Source organism: Lycium ferocissimum, chromosome 9 (assembly GCF_029784015.1).
Source record: "Lycium ferocissimum isolate CSIRO_LF1 chromosome 9, AGI_CSIRO_Lferr_CH_V1, whole genome shotgun sequence".
NCBI lineage: Eukaryota > Viridiplantae > Streptophyta > Magnoliopsida > Solanales > Solanaceae > Lycium > Lycium ferocissimum.
In genome coordinates, this window is record NC_081350.1 from 34,371,079 (window position 1) to 34,389,495 (window position 18,417).

General features: G+C 36.8%; 3 protein-coding genes across 3 annotated transcripts; all 3 read right to left on the minus strand.

Annotated features, from left to right (window-relative positions):
- Positions 1-267: 267 nt before the first annotated feature.
- On the minus strand, positions 268-2,686 carry LOC132031834 (uncharacterized). The gene has a single exon (XM_059421726.1). It carries the CDS (start codon positions 2,684-2,686, stop codon positions 428-430), a length of 2,259 nt encoding a protein of 752 aa, XP_059277709.1. The 3' UTR covers positions 268-427.
- Positions 2,687-6,910: 4,224 nt separating this feature from the next.
- On the minus strand, positions 6,911-12,672 carry LOC132031835 (uncharacterized). The gene is made up of 4 exons (XM_059421727.1): positions 12,191-12,672; positions 11,265-11,359; positions 8,879-9,093; positions 6,911-8,604 (listed from the first exon to the last, which is right to left on the minus strand). The coding sequence occupies exons 1-4, from the start codon at positions 12,486-12,488 to the stop codon at positions 7,311-7,313; spliced, it is 1,902 nt and encodes a 633-aa protein (XP_059277710.1). The 5' UTR covers positions 12,489-12,672; the 3' UTR covers positions 6,911-7,310.
- A 1,939-nt stretch (positions 12,673-14,611) lies between these two features.
- Positions 14,612-16,868, minus strand: LOC132031837 (uncharacterized). Its single transcript, XM_059421728.1, has 3 exons — positions 16,262-16,868; positions 16,149-16,202; positions 14,612-16,053 (listed from the first exon to the last, which is right to left on the minus strand). Exons 1-3 carry the CDS (start codon positions 16,866-16,868, stop codon positions 14,612-14,614), a joined length of 2,103 nt encoding a protein of 700 aa, XP_059277711.1.
- Positions 16,869-18,417: the final 1,549 nt, after the last annotated feature.

Genomic DNA, 18,417 nt, shown 5'->3' on the forward strand with positions numbered 1-18,417 from the left:
TGCAGGTTATTTTGTGTGCAGTATACATATGGGAGTGTTGCTTACATCAATAAAATCATTACCTTGATTACCTTACCCAATGAACTTGCTTCTTAGAATCTAGTCCACACAATCTATTTATATCTTTCCCCTCAAGCTAGTTAGGGAACTACCTGCCCTCAATATTGGTGTTGAAATATCAGAAGTATTGTAGGTCATCATTGTAGATTTTGTGACACTGTGGATTAAGTTGCCGTATTTCTCTGGTATTTTCAAGGGGAAAATAGTAATGGAGTTGCTGTTTAGGGAACAAGCTGGAGACTTGATGTGAAACAAATATGATTTCGTTGCATCTTATTAAAACAAGTTAAAAAAGAAACAAATATGATATTATTGAAACAGAACTTAACCTGTCTTTCTTTTTCTTTCACTTACAGGCATTTGCTTCTCAATCTACTGTTAGATACAAGTCGTATGAACTTTCGGAGGTTGGAGTACAATTTGAGGGTGAACTACTACTGCAGGAGACGTATTCTACCTCTTTGCTAAGTGTACACCTATGATCAATTTTTGCCAATTGATCTGGTACTAAGCTTGGAAGTGGCTCTGAACGAAGAATTTCCAGAATATTTTCTGTTTTTCCCAGAAGTAAGATGGCAGAGCGGATCCCTTTTGCTCTCTCTTCGATGGTGCCATTGTGGCATTGCATGGATATAACTCTTTGTAGGTTGGCAAGACAAGCACCTGTTATATCTGCGATCATGGTTGACAATCTGTCGAACATGATTTTGCTGTTCTCAAACTCTTTGCTATCAGAACTTACCAAAAGATTTTGACAGACTTTGTACATACAGTTGGCCGCCAACATATTGGTAGGCCATTTTGAAGGTGATTCCTTTGGACAAACAGTCAAATTTTTCTTTTTGAATTCAATGAATCTCTGTTTTGCTTTCTCAGAGAGTCCTTCAAGCACATCTTTTGGATATTGTCCTTCAGTGGCCATCTTGCGGAGATCCACGTCCAGCCACTTGTAACATAGATCAACTTCTAACCACACTAATTCTGCTGCCCGCCTGACGTTTGCTAGTTCTTTTCTTCCATCCAGGTTATCCTCCACTAATTTGATGTACATGAGACCTTCATGCACACACCTAATTAGTTCCTTGATTGAATGGAAGTCAACATCTGGAAGTGCAATTGCGATGCTTGTCAGTGTCACTACAGGAAGAGCACAGCAATTAGGAGGATCTTCTGAGTCTAGTGAAGGAATTTGGGCACTGTCAAATTCATCCACTCCTCTGAATCCAGGTGATGATTTCAGTTTCTCCAGAAGTCGTAGAAGATGTTTAGGCTGCTTCTTTTTCCCCATCCTGATCCAATGACCTACCACATCACGGTTGCTTTGCATCATCAAGTCAATTAATGCTTCCTCTCCTTCAAGGTGTAAAGCATAGTGTTTAAGATCTGGTTTTGAACTGGCTTGGGACTCTAACTCTGTATCAAGACTCGACACCATACTGTCGCATTTCAGCATCTTAATTGCTTTCCGGCAGCTTATCAGTGACCAACTCACAGAGAAAATGGAAATGAGCCGGACTAGCTTACTAAGTGACACCATCATAATTTGCATCCAAATACAGAAATCGAGAAGCTTGTTCTTTGTTTTATGAGCAACTTTTCTACCATGTCGGCCACAATATCTGAAATCCAATGGGCATTCTTTCCACTGAAGCAGGATGCGGATCCAATAGTTCTCCACTTTAAACTTTGGTTTGCAGGCATTATTTGCTTTTTTGGGGCAGCGGAAATTTATGGCCATGAACCATCTAAAAGCTGGTGCAATAGTTCCTACTCCTATTGCCACTGTTTGAATTACAAGGATCAAGGTTGTGGACCACTTGTATTCAGATTCTCCACTACAAAAGTTGAAGCTGTTATGGAGAAAGTAAGACCTAAGCATGGCTTCAACATAAATTACTGTGCTCAGAAGGCAAAAAACTCCAGAAGCAGTGCATGTCGCTAAGCGCGCCCCCACAAAGTGGGGGCAAGAGGTATAGGCCATGGTCCAAAATTTCATCAGCTCGTCCTTAAGTTTCTCATCTGTGCATGTATCAGTGATGTTGCATTCTTTGTTTGCTAACTTATACTTACTGTTATAATTCAGGTCCAAATAACGCTTTGTAGTTGGTATTGTCATGGCTGAGGAGATCAATAGCAGAAGCAATACAAGCATAAGAAACATGAGGGTTATATGCTCTTTGCATAAGACATAGATTACACCAGTAGCTAATTGTATGCCAATGTTCACGATTGCCGTGACGACGAAAATCCCCAAAGCGATTATGTTCATCAACAGCTCTTTATTCTCCATGAGACCTAAAGAAGGCATAAAATTAGCAATTACTGTACAGATTAGAGCAGTACTGCTAAGTTTTGTCAACTGATCTTGTCGACGAGGCATGGAGGTATTTAGATCTACAGACAATTTAGTGGCAACAGCTAGGAGCGTCATGGTTGTAGCATTGAGAGAGAAGAAGTTACAAGGAAACCAGTATTTTCTATGACGCAGGCCATGAAGGGAATCCATTGCCATCCCCAGTGCACAAGCTGCAGAAGCTGCTGCTACATAGATACCAATCCATGGCATCGGATCGCTGAATTTTGAGTCATCTAAGTTGCCATCTATGGTGCAACCAATCTTCCCCATCGTGTTTCAAGCTCTTCGCCAGTTATCTCTAGTTTAAAGCTGAAATCTTTTTCTGTGGTGAGTTTCTATACTGCTATTTGAATATTTCTTGATGGTATTTTAACTCCGGGTATTGTCTAGGTTGCTCTTTTTGATGCAACTGTATCTATTTGTTCCATTGAATATGTTTCAAGCTATTTCTAGCGTTTTCCTATCTAGTAATATCTTCACTATCATTTGAGCTATTAACTTGCTTTGGTCATGGTTGTTGAAAAAGTCAGCAAGTCAAGGTGAATGATAAGACTTTGACACGAATTTTTAAGTGAAATATGATAGAAATTTATGGTATTCTTTCATGCCCATATCTGACTGCTTCTCAGGTGGTTGCCAAGTTTCTCTGCTAGTCAAGTTGGACAATACTTGGAAAACAACTTGGTGATTACGTTGTTTGGCGCACTTGACCAGTGATTATGCAGAGAAAACATTTCTCCAGATTGTGCTTGTCTGTGAAATCTCACTACGCCATTGTTTCTTGTTCAAAGGTATTACAAAAGAGAAATATTACCACTTCCCCATGCAACCGAGCTGACGTCACTAGAGGAGGAGCTAGGATTTTGAGTTAATGGGTTCTGGTTCTAGAATTGGTAGCTTACCGGATTCTGGATAAATCATCTATACATGCTAAGTCGATTTGTTAACACAAGTATAGGATTTTGACCAAAACTATGTAGTTCTGCCGAATCTGTAAGCGGAACTGTATTTTCGCCCCAGCTGGCATCCCAAGAAGGTGTCTTTGCACAGATATAGTACTCCTTCCGTTTCAATTTATGTGAACTTTTTCGAGGTACGAGGGTCAAACTTTATAACTCTGATCTTAAATTTCGACATAGATTTTTCAAGTTTGTAAATATATAATTTATGTATTTAGAAACTACATTAAAAGTAAGTGATACATTGTAATTCAAATAATTTAGAAAAAATATAAGAAAAATGTGGTGAAAGAACCACCTCGTAGACTCTCCAAGTATAAAAGGGTTCACATAAATTGAAATAGAGAGAGTATCATTTTTGAATTGTGGAAAGTGCCGGTCAAGGTCTGCCATCTAGAATTTTCTTCTTCTTTATCTAATCTTCTCTTTTATAACCTTTTCTTCCCCAACCACCCTGCAAGAATAACCTGTCCAAGGAAATGGGTTGACTTTTTATTTCACATCTTCCTTGATTGACTTTTCTTGCATTTTGACTCTAACATCATTGGACATTGCCTTCTGAGAAAGCTTAGATCAAACGACCAACTATTGATGACTTCCTTTACGGGATTCTACTATGCTGAATGACCTTTTTTTTTTTTACCGAATTTTCAGCTTCTCAGCTATTAGCGTACTTCATTTTGTCTAGTTAAATATTTGAAGATTCCACCTAAGTAAGATTTATTGGTGAACCAGCTCAAGTTTGCACGGTTACGTCCCGAACCATGATCTGGACATAACACGGCACTCGGTGCCTTACTGCATGTGACCAAGCGAACCACATGGCTTGCTGAGTCAACATGAGGCATGAACTGATGCAGAATATAGGTTAAACATGCATGACTTGTGAAAACATGAAGTTCAATGATCTTAAGTCTGAAAAATACTATTATAGCATAAATGCAGAAATATAGTAATGTAGCCAACGAGGCTAACTCAAATGAATATCTGACATGATATAATTGATTAGTCTATAAAACCTCTAAACGTGAGTCTCACTATCATGTTTAGGGTTTAGGTGAAATGGAAGAGCATTGGGAAAGTGGGTATAAGGGAGTCCATGTATGTGGAGGGACACGTGGGGCGTAGCACCTGAGATTCAGCTGGTCACTTAATAAAGATCCATGGCTCAGATTTAATATCAGATGCGGCTAACAATAAACGGTCCGGATTAGATCCACAAATTATATAATCAAATAACGGAGGGAAAATCAGTTCAGTTGACATTTGGTATTTTCTCTCACTCAAATATCTTCTCTCTAATCTTCTTCTTGTTCTTCTCAATCAATTCCTCTTCTAATCTCTCTTCTTCCCTAATTCTTCATTGTAGGTTACTAAGCTCATCAATGGAGTTCGCTATTGTCGTGTTCTCTTAATTCACCATTGTTATTCCTTTCATTGTATCAAGTTGCTGTGACCATGAAGATAAAAAAAAATACAGTTTGTTTGGTTAATTGCGATTACGAATTGTTCTTAATTAGCCTAAGGACATTACACTGACTGTAAACTGTTTATCGGGACAAGTCCCCCGGCATACCTTGACTGCATAACTAACATGAACATGAAATATAAATAATGACAAAACTCCAAATGAGATGGGATTCACCAAAAGCTGATACGAGCAATGTCCTAACGAGCAGATTCGTTCTTCAGGAAATCACTACCTGTATCGTGAAATGCGGGCCCCCCGAACAATAAAAGGGGACGTCAATACATCATGAATTGTACTTGTATGTAAAATAACTTAATGAAATAAACATGGCACATGAAATAATAAAATTGAAACTGAAACTGTAAGCTGAACATGAACATGAGCATCATCTGACATGAATAAATTTATAACATGAGTAAAAACATTTTAAGTACATACGTATATTGTGGGAGAACCGTAGTATAACCGACAACATGAAATCACCACGTGGGGTACGTGGAGTCAGGTATCTGGCCCGACCAGCAGAGCAGCCCCACACCTTGCCAGGGTATGAGACATAAGCATGACATGAAAGGATCCAATTCAATTGTCTGATGGTGTCGTCCTAATCTAGGCGGATCGACCCTTACCTTACGTTGAAACTATCTGAGCTTTCTCGGTAAACCTATGCTACTCCCAAAAATATGAACATGGATATAGGTGGCATCTGAGCCCATGGTTTGTATAACATAAATTGCAAGTATGACTTGTAGACATGATTCGTAAACATGGCTTGTAAACATGATTCGTGAGTATAATATAGCATGAATATGAGTATATAATATACCTTGTATGAAAACATGGAAAGTAGGTAGATTTTCATGAAAATAAGCATAAAATAGTTCATATCTTGCATTTAAGAATCCATGGAATGCAAAGCATGGGTGTTCATGGATTACGGACGGATTCCCAATAACCAAAATGGAATATGAAGAATACAATAACGAATTATAAATACAAACATGGTATGTCATGGTACATATAACTTAGGGTTATCATGAATTAGAGTAGAAACCTTAGGTTTGTGGAATTTCGTATTTTCATAGATAAACGTAGAGTGGAAAATAACAATGATGTTCCACACGTGGATAGAAACCTTACATACCTTAATCGCTCCAAAACACCTGAAGAAGAATCCAAAAACCTTCACTTGAATATTTGAGAGGTTGGTAACATAGGATTTCACTTAGAATTCATGTATCATCATTAAAATGCACTTAAGATTATGTAGGAGGACTTAACTTGATGTATGAGGATGTGGAGAAGAGAGAACGGTCATTCTGAGGCTTGAGGATGTGAAGAATGAAGTGAAAAGGCCAAAAAACAAAGTTTTAAAATTGTTGTTGGGCCTGTTTTACGCTCACTTTAGGCCCAACTTACAGCCCGTAAATCCGTAACATAGTGCTGGATCTTTTGGGCAATTTTACGGCCCGTTTTATGGACCTTAAATTTTGCTGGAGTCGGCATAACACTGTTTAGTGAAACATATATAACTTTTTGTACAAATGTCCGTTTGACCTCTATAATATACCATTGGAAAGGTATTTCAAAGGGCTACAACTTTCATTAAGGAAATTTTCCCAAATTCTTAATAGATTTTCCCGAATACTGGCTTGAAATGAGACCCTGTGCAAACTCACTTGAAAACATGCACTATAGGGTAGCTTCTGACTTTGCTTTATCCTAAGACTCTTCTTATGACTTGATTAGGTTTCAAAACACTTTCTACACCTCCCATCTTGGTTCCATTATATCATTATCTTACGAGTCAAACCTTAGGCCGAAGGCAAGGGGTGTTACATGCACGCTAACCACAATGTAGACTGGTAACCGAAGGAAATTCATTATTTTACTGGATCTTAAGCTCTGCAGAAATATTTCATTTGGCATTTCATGTAGGAATTTTCATTGAGTAACTTCCTAATTTATCATGGAACAGCCAAAGCACTAGTCTAAAAGGTTGGCAGGTATTACATTTCTCCTTGTGTATTCTCCAATATTGTAGGTTTGAATAGTTCTTACTTCTTACAAAATTCTTACTGGATTCTAGCAACATCATTGACATGCTAAAATTAGTCAGAACCAATAAGCCTTTGCTTCTTTTCTGAAACTTTCTTCTATTGTTTGCCTTTGCTTGTTTCTTTTCACCAGACAAACCATTTTAGCGGAACAAATTAATTTCTGTTAAGGTTCAGATTAACTCATAGAAACAAGGAAGAGAGAATTACAGCGACAATCTCTTGTGCAGAAGATAACACAAACAATTTCTAGAATCATTAATGGTGTCGATTTTTCTTCAACACGAAGCTAGTAAAGTTTATGGCTAAGGTAAATATCAAAAATATCAGTAGTTAGATAGCCTTGAGGAAGTGAGCTGTTACCATCTAAATTTGTTGGCTATCAATTAGGTCCCTTACATTGCAGCTCAGAGTGCTATTTCACCATTGGAAGGGATAGCAGGGACAAGGTTTTTTTGTTGGAGTACAAGCTTCCACTGATCAATATAAGCTGATTGATCAGAATTTATATTTGGAAGTTCATGGCGTTGAATTATCTTCAAGATATCTTCGGTCTTACCAACTAATAAAGTTGCTCTGCACACACTTTTTTCCCTCTCTTCAATGGTACTAGAGTTACAAATCATAGTTATAGCTCGTGGCAGATTGGGAAAACAAGCACTTAGTATATCTGCTATTGTAATGGATAGTCTCTCAAATAGCTTTTCATCAACCAAGTCATGGTGTCCTTCGCTATTCAGCAGGATAGCCTTCCCAATTTTATACATTGAGTTGGCAGCTATTATTCTGATTGGCCAGTTGAGAGGGTTGTCCAGCATTCTTCCATCACTGGTTTGTTTGAAATCCATCACCTTCTTTGAAACTATTCGTGTAAGAATTTCAAGTGTTCCCCTAAAAGTTTTCCCTTCAAGGGTCAACTTCTGTAAGTCCTCATCCAACCATTTTCTATGGAATTCTAGTTCTTCCCACACTGTATGTGCTACATTTCTAATGTTTGTGAACCTGTCTTCAGGGTACATAGTTTCCTCTACAAAGCTGGCATACTTGAGGCCTCCATGGACACTCCTTATTAGCTGATGGGCCATCTGATTTCTCACTTTGGGAAGTGCAACAGCTATGCTAGTGAGTGTCACCACACTTAGGGTCCAGCAGTTTGAAGGTTCTACTGAATGCAGTGCTGGAACTTGGTCACAGTAAATATCCGCCACCCCAGAAAAGCTGCTAGATTTTCTTAGTAAGTTAATCAGATGTTTTGGCTGCCGTTTCCTTCCTGTGTCTACTAGTTGGTTTGCAGTACCAGATATGTTCTTAAAGATTCTTTCGGGCATCTCTTCTTCACCTTCTAGTAACAGAACATAGCGGTGATATTCGGAGTCTTTCCCTAGTTCTGGTTCTGATTGATGATAGTTTGGGCCCTGAAGTTGACACGTGAACATCAAGTTGAAGGAAACAACCGAGACAAACCGTACAAATTTGCTCATCGACACAACCAGAATCTGAGTTCTTATGCAGAAGGAAAGAAATAAGTTTCTTGTACCACGATATTTTCTAAATTTTGTTCCCCTGATGTTTAAAGACAATGGTCTCTCCTTCCACTCAACCAGCTTGTCGATCCAGTAGTATTCGACTCTGGAGAAATTTGCATTGGCATTGCCAGCATTGTTGGAACGCTTAAAGCTTATAAAGATAAACCATCCGAGTCTTTAAATATCCGCTTAAACTAGTTGTCCCGGTTATCCAGGGAAAGATGGAGGTGTATCGTATATTCTTATAAGAGCTTCCATCAAAATTAGAGACGCCCAACTCGAAAAGGTCACAAAATGTGCCAGTTACTAGTCAACCATCATCCAACACTTTTCCATGATGGATAACTTTCCAGATGCTAGTCTATCATCCCTCAAAGTTGTTTGGTATGCTTCTTTGTATTGAAGTTCAAGAATCTTTTTGGTAGTTGCAAGTGATAAAAAGGAGGAACTCAGATATGGTCATGAAGAATATAATTAATATATATTCAGGTATCATGCTAAAAATCAATCCGATACCCATTTCAATGCAGAGATTGACAATGATGGTGATTACCAGAATGTCTAGAGCTATAACGTTCGACAATATTTCTTTGTTACTCATGGATCCTACTGATGGCATGAAGTTACATATTACAACACACATGAAAACGATGTTTTGGAAAGTCTGCCATTGTTATACCTTTTTAACCTGTGTCAAAATAGTTTACAACATCAGTTTCCGGTTAATTAAAGTTAGGGAGTCGCCACCTAATTAATTATGGTGAATTAGGACACCTAAAGTTAATTAAAGTGATTATCTAAAGTTAATTCTGTTTTGGAGTCCACGAAACCAAAAAGATTCTAGGTATGAGTTCAACTAACTTAAAGGGAAGGTATTAAGCATCCTCTAAGATCCGTTAAAAGACGGTTAACCGACCAGACTTACAATTAATTAGGCTAAGTGTAGATATAACATTCTAAATGTTTGGAAAATAACTTATTAATATTGCTAAAGTTTTAAAGTAAAATGTAATAATGTAATAACGTTATAAAAATAAGACTTGCACAATATAATAATTTGTATGAAAAGAGACTTTAAGTATTATTGAAGGTGAATTTGAAGATGTAATGGTTTTCATGTAGGCAATAAGTTTAGCGAATTTGAAACTTTAGATAAAATTGTATTACTATGACAATGCCAACCAAAATCTAGTTTTATTATAAATATGATATAAAGAACATGGATTTCTTTTGTTGACTTTATTTGTCCCATTTCGGCTAAAATATATATAATCAAATAACTTTGAAAAAATCTGTTTATAAGATAGTTCATATTGGTGTATTAGTAGCTTTAAATTCCTATGGTAGTAAGAGCGAATCATGATTCTTTTAACCTAAAGATATATTCTACGCAATTTAAAGAAAGTCAAATGTTCAAAAGATAACTATTAGGAATATTATAAATAATTTAATATAAAAGAAGAAAATGAAATTTATGGAATTAATTCTTGGTTGCTTTTAGACTAACTATCCATTATACTGCCAATAGTTCTATTAAGATTCATTCTAGCTAAGGAAACCAAAACAAAGTAAAGTGTTAGTTGCGTAATTCAAGTTAAACACACAAAGTAAAATAAAAGAGAGAAAAAAAAAAAATTAATGGACTCGGCCCATTTCTAAATTTTTTATCTTCGGTTGCGGGTGGAGGATTTTGTTGGGCTTCGGCCCAACATCGACAACTCACGCGTCTGGTCTCCTGAAAAGGAAAAGGATCGTCTAAATATTTATACTAAGGCATAAACAATTTACGTTTGACATAATCAATCACGCGATAAGTCACTAAACGAAGGCATAGTATTTAAGAGAGAAACGACCCAAAGAATGACGAGAAAGAAGTCCAAAATCTATATGGGTCGCATGAATGCACAAAATCATGTCATGTCACCAACGCATAATTCAAATACATACGTTGGATATGAAGTTACTAGATGGGTATTATACACTTTGACAACTACGGACTCGGGTGGTAAGTCATGGAGCACGTATATATTATTAGCATCTAAGATGGGCACGTGGCTGGATAGACTCAACAGTACCCACTACCACCTCAAGGTTAAGTGTAGTCTGATAAAACAAGAATTAAAATCACATAGCGCCATATGCGGTCCAGGAGGGTATGTATCGGCTTGATCTGTACTTAATCCAAAAATAGGAGAGGATTGCAAAGTACTATATGATGACTACATGTATGTGAAAGTTATTCCGGATGAGGTATTACATGAATCAACAAATAGGCATTGCTCATACGTGGGAGGACACACGATATGCATATTCGGGACATCAAAAATAGAAATCAAGCATGATAGGGACAAGATTCATAGAGCACTTGGAGATGATTCCATTCCTATTCTAACATGTAGAAATATCGCATGTAATTGAATTACGGAATTAACAAAAAGATTGTCACGATTCAAATACATCTTAGATACATTAGACGGCGGAGCTCGCGCTTTGGAGCCACTGCGAACACACACACAAACTCACTCACACTGAGGCATAACGGGAGGGACCGTGAATCATAGACAATGGTGTATACATGGTATTCAACATGTTCATCATCACGTAACAAAGGAAACAAAAAATAACTCCAAATCATTTTTTGCCACAGTGATTCTCTAAAGACCCATCAATACTCGATGGATAACTTAAATAGCCAAACGATGCAAGTCCATCATTAATCAAACCATAGCTTACGGACGGAAGACAATTATGGAGATGATTCATTCCCGTCGTTTTAATCACATACTTCTTTAAGATATACACACCGCGATATGTATATAAGTATCAAATGTATACCTTCTTACATTGATAACCCGCTGTATATCTTATGTATATTCGAACTTTAAATAGTTGCAAGTACACGAAATTCATTTTAATAAATAGTAATCTATCTAACAAGGAACATCAAACGTAACACGACGACAAAGAAACTATATAATAATAAGAAAAACGAGAAAGTTTTAACTAAAGCGAACAGCATGAAGAATATAATTAATATATATTCAATGAGTATCATGCTAAAGTTCGAACAATTCATGTCTATCCGAAATAAAATCAAACCTTTATCCCGGCTAAAGTTTCCGAAAATAAAGAAAGTACGTTTTAGAAGATGGTTGTCTTTTTTTTTTCGGCTAGGAACTAGAGATCTATTTATAGGCTAAGTCTAGGGTTTCGTTTTGTTCGAATGCAGAGATTTGAAGTCAAATTCGCTCCAAAATCGAAATGTTGGGCTTGATTCACGTGATTCGAGGTTCGACCGTGTCTAGGATTGACTCGTGTTTGAAGCTAGAAGAGGGATCTCTTTCTCTGTCACAATATTTTGGACGTTTTCTTTGTGGAAATGGGTAGGCAAAACCGCCATGGTTGAAAGAATGGTCTCATAGGAGAGAGAGAGAGGGAAAGAAATGAGTGGTGCGGCTGTGTTCTTGAGAAATTAGGGAAGATGAAGTGGGCTGGACCGGGTAGGGAAATGGGTAGTACGGATATGGGCTATTTGGGCTATTAATTTAATAACTAGTACAAGATATATTATGTGAAGACAAATAGTAATTAGTGTGTATAAAGTAAAAATTAATTTAACGAGTACAAATTCTAGAATGAAATGATGACGAACCATTTAAAATTTGTGACAAAGTAATGAAAGTAAATAGTAGTAGAAAATAAAAATAGTGGTGAAAATAAAATATTTAGCTTTCGTTAATAAATTTAGAAAGCTGGTCAACAAGTATCACCTGGCATCGGGTCAGATATATCCACGGGCAGCTTCATCGCTACAGCCAACACTGTAAGAGAAGCGGCATTCAGAGCAAAAAGTTTGCATGGGAACCAAAGTCTTTTTAAGCGGAAGGCTAGAAAGGCATCCACAGCCATTGCAAGGGTACAAAGTAGAGATGCTACTGCTACATAGACGCCGATGGTTGGCATTGGTTTACTGAATGATTCGTTGAAGCATCTTTCGTTGCAATTGTTAGAGATAATTTGACAATTATCACATGTTGCATCGTTGTAAATGTTAGCCATGACTCCTATTTCCCTGGTGGGTAATGGTAAGGATACTAAATTTAGGGGCAAGGTGAAGAGCTAAAACAAATAATATTCTTGATTTTTAGCCCTGTGAAATCAACACGGAAGGATGAATGAGCTTTCAATTGAATATAAGATTAAGAATTTGATGTAAAATGGCAATAGACTTTTCCACAATGGGTCATCAGTCCTTATATTCAGAGAATTTTCTATGGTTTTCTTCTGTGGACTGTTATGAAAACTAAAGACTAGGCTTTTCAACAGTCTGATGTGACATTCAATGGGAAATTTCTGTGTCAAAAATGGTGGGAGAGTTGTATCTGGAATATACAAACAATAACACCTGGGCATATTGCTAATTACAAGCATTTTACATGACTAAAAACTTTCCACTTTTACCTAATCATTTGAAAGGTCTACAAAACACAACCACAAGCACTGTTAACCTATCACAATATATTAGAAATTAAAAGAAGAATGCATCAAAATTGGAAGCTGATGTAAAGCAGAAGTGGCGTACAGTCCATCAAGCAACCGGTAAGTAATTTCTCCCTGATTATGAAAGTTAAAATATAAAATTGTATGTTTCATTTAATAGCTTAGAATTTTCCAAAAGAAGACTAGTGTTGGTTAATTTTCCAAGTCAAGGTCTTTTCCGTCTTCTTTAACCCCCTTCATTTTGATGTTTACCAGGTCAACCTTATGAAGGTTCAAGTAGGATGCTGTTATACTCACTGTAGATTGAGCTCGTCATGATTTCATTATCAATTCTCTCTCTCTCTCTCTCTCTCTCTCTCTCTCTCTCTCTCTCTCTCTGTTGATAACAAATTCGTGTACTTGTTTTCCTTCATAACACAAAATGATAAATATAGTGCTGAATACTCATAATTTCGCAGTAATAAGCCCTCAAAACACAATGCTTGCAGTGATGTCTTTTTTTTTTTTTTTTTCTTCATAACACAAAATGATAAATATAGTGCTGAATACTCATAATTTCGCAGTAATAAGCCCTCAAAACACAATGCTTGCAGTGATGTCCTTTTTTTTTTTTAATTCCTTTCGCTCCTTTGTTCTCTTTTGTACGTGGAACAACTTGTGAAAATGGCTAGTTTCTATATCTACTCGATAAACACATAAGGATACTTTCTTGTAATCAATCATATGCAACAAACTTGACAAATTTCTGTTAAGTGTTAACCACAAGATTATTGGTGTTTAGTTTCTCAGCTATCAGATTGTCTTGGAGAAAGGATATTAACTAGTTCAATCAGGAAAGCAAATGGAAAAAAACCAGATCATTGGTACAAGCAAAGGGTCTCCAGTAGACAAGAACCTCATGATCAATTATGATATCGAAAATTATTAGATCAACCGTGCTATTCTACACAGAGGCGGAGGCATAGGGGTGCAAGGGGATTCAATGGAACTCCTCCATTTAAAAATTATACTATGTAAAAGGGCAAAAGTAATTTTTTTTTTTGCATATATATAAATTGTTGAATCCCTTGGCATAAGAATTTTTTGTGAATCCCTTGTTTGAATTCCTGACTCCACCACTGATTGTAATTATAACATTCTAATTAATGGCTGAATACTGGAATGCAACATATAGCAGATTGAAAGCTCTATAAAACCATAAATAAGTTGATACTGATCTTGTAATGGAACAAGGTATTGGAAGAATTTCGTGTATTTCATGACTCGAAGAATCAGCTGTGTAAATACATGTTTTCCTTGCTCATTATCAGACAACCACTTATTCAAAAACTTCGTGTGGGGAAAATCGTTTTCATTTTCCATCTCATGAAAAACCTTTTTCGCTCTGCTTAGCCTTATCCCCCTAGGGGTATTGATAGGTTCTATAGGAACTGGACGATCCTATTTGGTCAAATACCTAGCGACAAACTCCTATGTTCCTTTCATTACGGTATTGCTGAACAAGTTCCTGGACAACAAGCCTAAATGAAGATGATTCTAACTAAGGGAACTAAATGCTACAAATCTATTGTAATACTACATGCAACGAAGCTAAAATTCTGTAACAGATCTCCTGATCATATAACATATAGTATAATGTTTGAAAGCTCAATTACAAACATTGGATTGATATAACTACATGCTCATTGGATTGATATAACTACGTGCTCATTGGATTGAACTGTTTCGTTGTTAATTGTAGAAACGGGAGCTAATGAACTTATCTGCCACGTCCTCAGACGCCATTCATCAATGCATGCTGCTTGATCAGGACTCAAACCTGTAAATTCATGGTATTGAAGAAAGCTGAGAATTTCTTCAGTTTCACCCAGTAGGAGGGCTGCACGACGGACGCTCCTCTCTCTCGCCTCAATGGAATTGCAGCGACAGTTGCTAACAATAACTTTAGGTAAGTTGGTGAAACAAGCAGCCAATATGTCTGCAATTAAAACTGATATCTTCTCAAACAAGTGCGATTCTCCCTCAAAGTCGCCAATTTCATTGTCTAGTAATATAGTTTGGCTGATCCTATACATGGAATTTGCTGCTATGACCCTTGGAGGCCAGAAAAGAGGGTTCTCTGTCATTCTTCCATCTACTTGTTCCTTGAACTCCATGACAATCATTTTAGCTACATTAGCAAGACTTTGTACAATCTCTTTGCAGGTTTTCCCTTCTCGGTTGATTCTCTCAAGATCCTCTTCCAGCCACTTCTGGTGCAGTTCAACTCCCACCCACACAGTGTCAGCTGCATTTTTTATGCTTCTCCATTCTCCTGTTTTCTTCTCCATACTCTCAACTAATCTTGCATATGACAGACTTTCACTCATACTCCTTATTAACAGCTCAACTTCTTGACTTCTGACGGATGAAATGGACATGGCAATACTGGCTAGCGTCACAACTGGCAAAGTCCAAGAATTAGGGGGTTCTTTGGATTGCAGACTTGGTACTTGGCTACTGTCGAATCCTTTCACCCCACTAAAGCTGCTCATTTTCCTTAGTAGTCCAATGAGATTTTGTGGCCGATTCATTTTTCCCTTGTGGATCAGTTCATCCACCTCACCTTTAATGTTTATCAGGACTTTTCTTGGCAATGGAGCCTCACCCTCAAGTAGCATGACATAGTTGCTAAGATCCAACTCCATACTGGGATCTAATGTCGGTCTACTTTGAGTAGTTGCTTCAGATCCAGGTCTGAGATTCAACTTGAATCTTTTGATGTGATAAAAACAAGAAATAATTAGCCCCATTAACCAAACAGATATAAAGAGAACTAACTTGCTACCTAAAATAACTATGACCTGAAGCCTAATGCATAGATCTAAGACTATATGTTTTATGCCATGAAGAACTTTTCGATGCCTTCGGCAGCGAATCTGCAGCGGAATGGAGCTTCCTTTCCACTCCTCTAGCTTTTCTCTCCAATAGTGTTCTACTACAAATTCATTTTTGAAGTTTCTTCTCACTTCCTCTAAGCATTTGAATTTGACAGCAATGAACCATCTAAATAAAGGGGCAACAGTTCCTATTACCACCCCAATAATCTGAATATCCAAAATCCACACTGTTGACCACTTATAATCTGAATCAAATCTGAATGAATGGATTCATTATAAGATATGATCCATGGGATTGCTGCTTGGAATAAATTGAGGGCATTTAGCAGACAGATTGCACCTGTAATTGTGCTGGTTACTGAACGCGCGATCACAAATTGCAGGCTACCAGTTTCTGCCATAACCCAATACTTTGTCACCACAGTTTTCAACTTCTCAATCTCGAATTTTCACCTTCCATCAGTTCTTCGATTGAAGCTACTTGATGTATTTCATTATACTTAGATTCTAAATGTTTCTTAATCACTGGCACTGTCAAAGCACAAGAAAAGAATGTCAGGAACAAAACAAGCATGAATATAATAGCTGAAATTTCCTCTGCCCAGAAAGAGAAGTCAACTACGCCGGTACTTATTTGGATGCAGATGTTCACAATGATTGTGATGAGGAGTATAGTTAAGGCAATAACATTTGCTAAGATATCTTTGTTCTCCATGGATCCCAAAGATATGATAAAATTACCCATCAGAGTAGACATAAGAAGGGTGCTGCTAAGCTTAGTTTGCTCATCATTAGCGCGCCACATCGTCGTATTGAGATCCAAAGGAAGCTTCATTGCCACAGCCAACAATGTCAGAGTAGCGGCGTTAAGAGAAAAATATTTGCATGGGAACCATAGTTTTTTCCTACAGGAACCTAGTAAAACATCAGCAGCCACAGCAAGCAAGCAAATGAAAGAGGCTGCTGCAACATATAGACCTATCCATGGCATTGGTTTAGAATTTCTGTTTTGAACAATTACAAGATAATCATTCTCGTCAAATTCTTGACATCCATACATTTTGACTAGTTACCTACAAAAGAAAAGTTTCTGCTCTTCTATAGGAATATATTCATTGTGCTAAGTTAAACTATAATATGTATATATACACAGAGCCTAGTGTCCAATTAAACAAGAGTGTGTGGCTGGTTCCAACTTTCAAGTGTACATGTCACCATTTCAAAGAGCTGTGTAAGAGCCTGTTTGGCTTAGCTTATAAGTTGCTGCTGCTTTCAGCTTTTGTGAGCGTTTGACTGGCAAACTAGCTTATAAGTTATTTTGTATATAAAATAAGCCTAAAAAAATAAATTAAAAAAATAAGTTAGAATAGCCCAATTTAATTTTATAGGCTTATAAGTTGTTTTTAATTTATAAATTGATTTTTTTAAGCTAAGCTAAACGGGCCTTAAGTGAAGTTTTACCTAAGTTTTATTTTATGTTCTTCTCATATAGCTACTGGGCAGTTGCAAACAAGAGTCATTTCACATCACGCAGAAGGATTTTTAACTTGCAAATTTTCTATTAAAAAGTCTATTAAATAATACTACACGCAACGGTAGCCTAATTGGCTAATTGTTCATTGTATTCTTAATAAATGAGGAAAATATGCCTATAGTTACTTTTCATATAGACCTGAGGACAAGTGGATATCATAAGTCATTCGAATAGGTCAACTGAAAGAAAACAAAAGACATACCACTGCTACATATAAAAAGTGAAAGTACTTTAATAAAGAGTTTGTCAAAGTTGCAAGTTTCCTAAATCCAGTAGGCCAGTGCTGCTTCAATGATATTTTTTACTTATGGCTTTTGCAAAAGGATTATCAAAATTGCTGCATCGATCCGTTAATTCTTTTTCCATTTTAACTCAATCTTAGTAACAGATTACGACATTTTTTGTTCTTTTAGTAAGTTTTTATCTTCGTTCACTTTGTTATATAGTTTCTTGGCTACAAGCACCCTAAAAGGCAATGGTTACAACTTGAACAGTCAGCACATCCTAAGCCATGGTGCAATGAACTTGACAGTTTTTGCGTTATCTTTATATCATTTCAAAAGATCATAGCCACTATCTAAGATTTTCACTATCTAAGATTTTCACTCAAGAGTTCAGGAAAAAAAAATTAAAAAAAAAAAAAGTTAAATACAAACAAATAATGTTTCCTAAATCGCATCTCTGCCACCTTCTAAATCATATAGCTTTTTTAGTATTTAAGCTTGATGCCCAAGCTGGTGTTACACATAAATACAACACTGATTGTTGGAGTTCGTTTTATATATCAATATAATTTTTCTTTTCGTTACAATTGTTACAGATAACTTAGCAATTATCACACGTTGCCAATGGTGCCATTACTTCTATCTGCCTTGTGGGTTATGGTAAAGATACTAAATTCAGGGGATGAAGAGCCACAGCAAATGGTTATCTTGATTTTTAGCCCTGTCAAACCAACATGGAAGAATGATTGAGCTTCTTGAATTGAATGTCCTCCTGTTGCAAATAGAATTAAGCTCAACCAAAATGATGCCCCGTTGGTGTTACAACTCGCTACCAATTATAACACTGATTG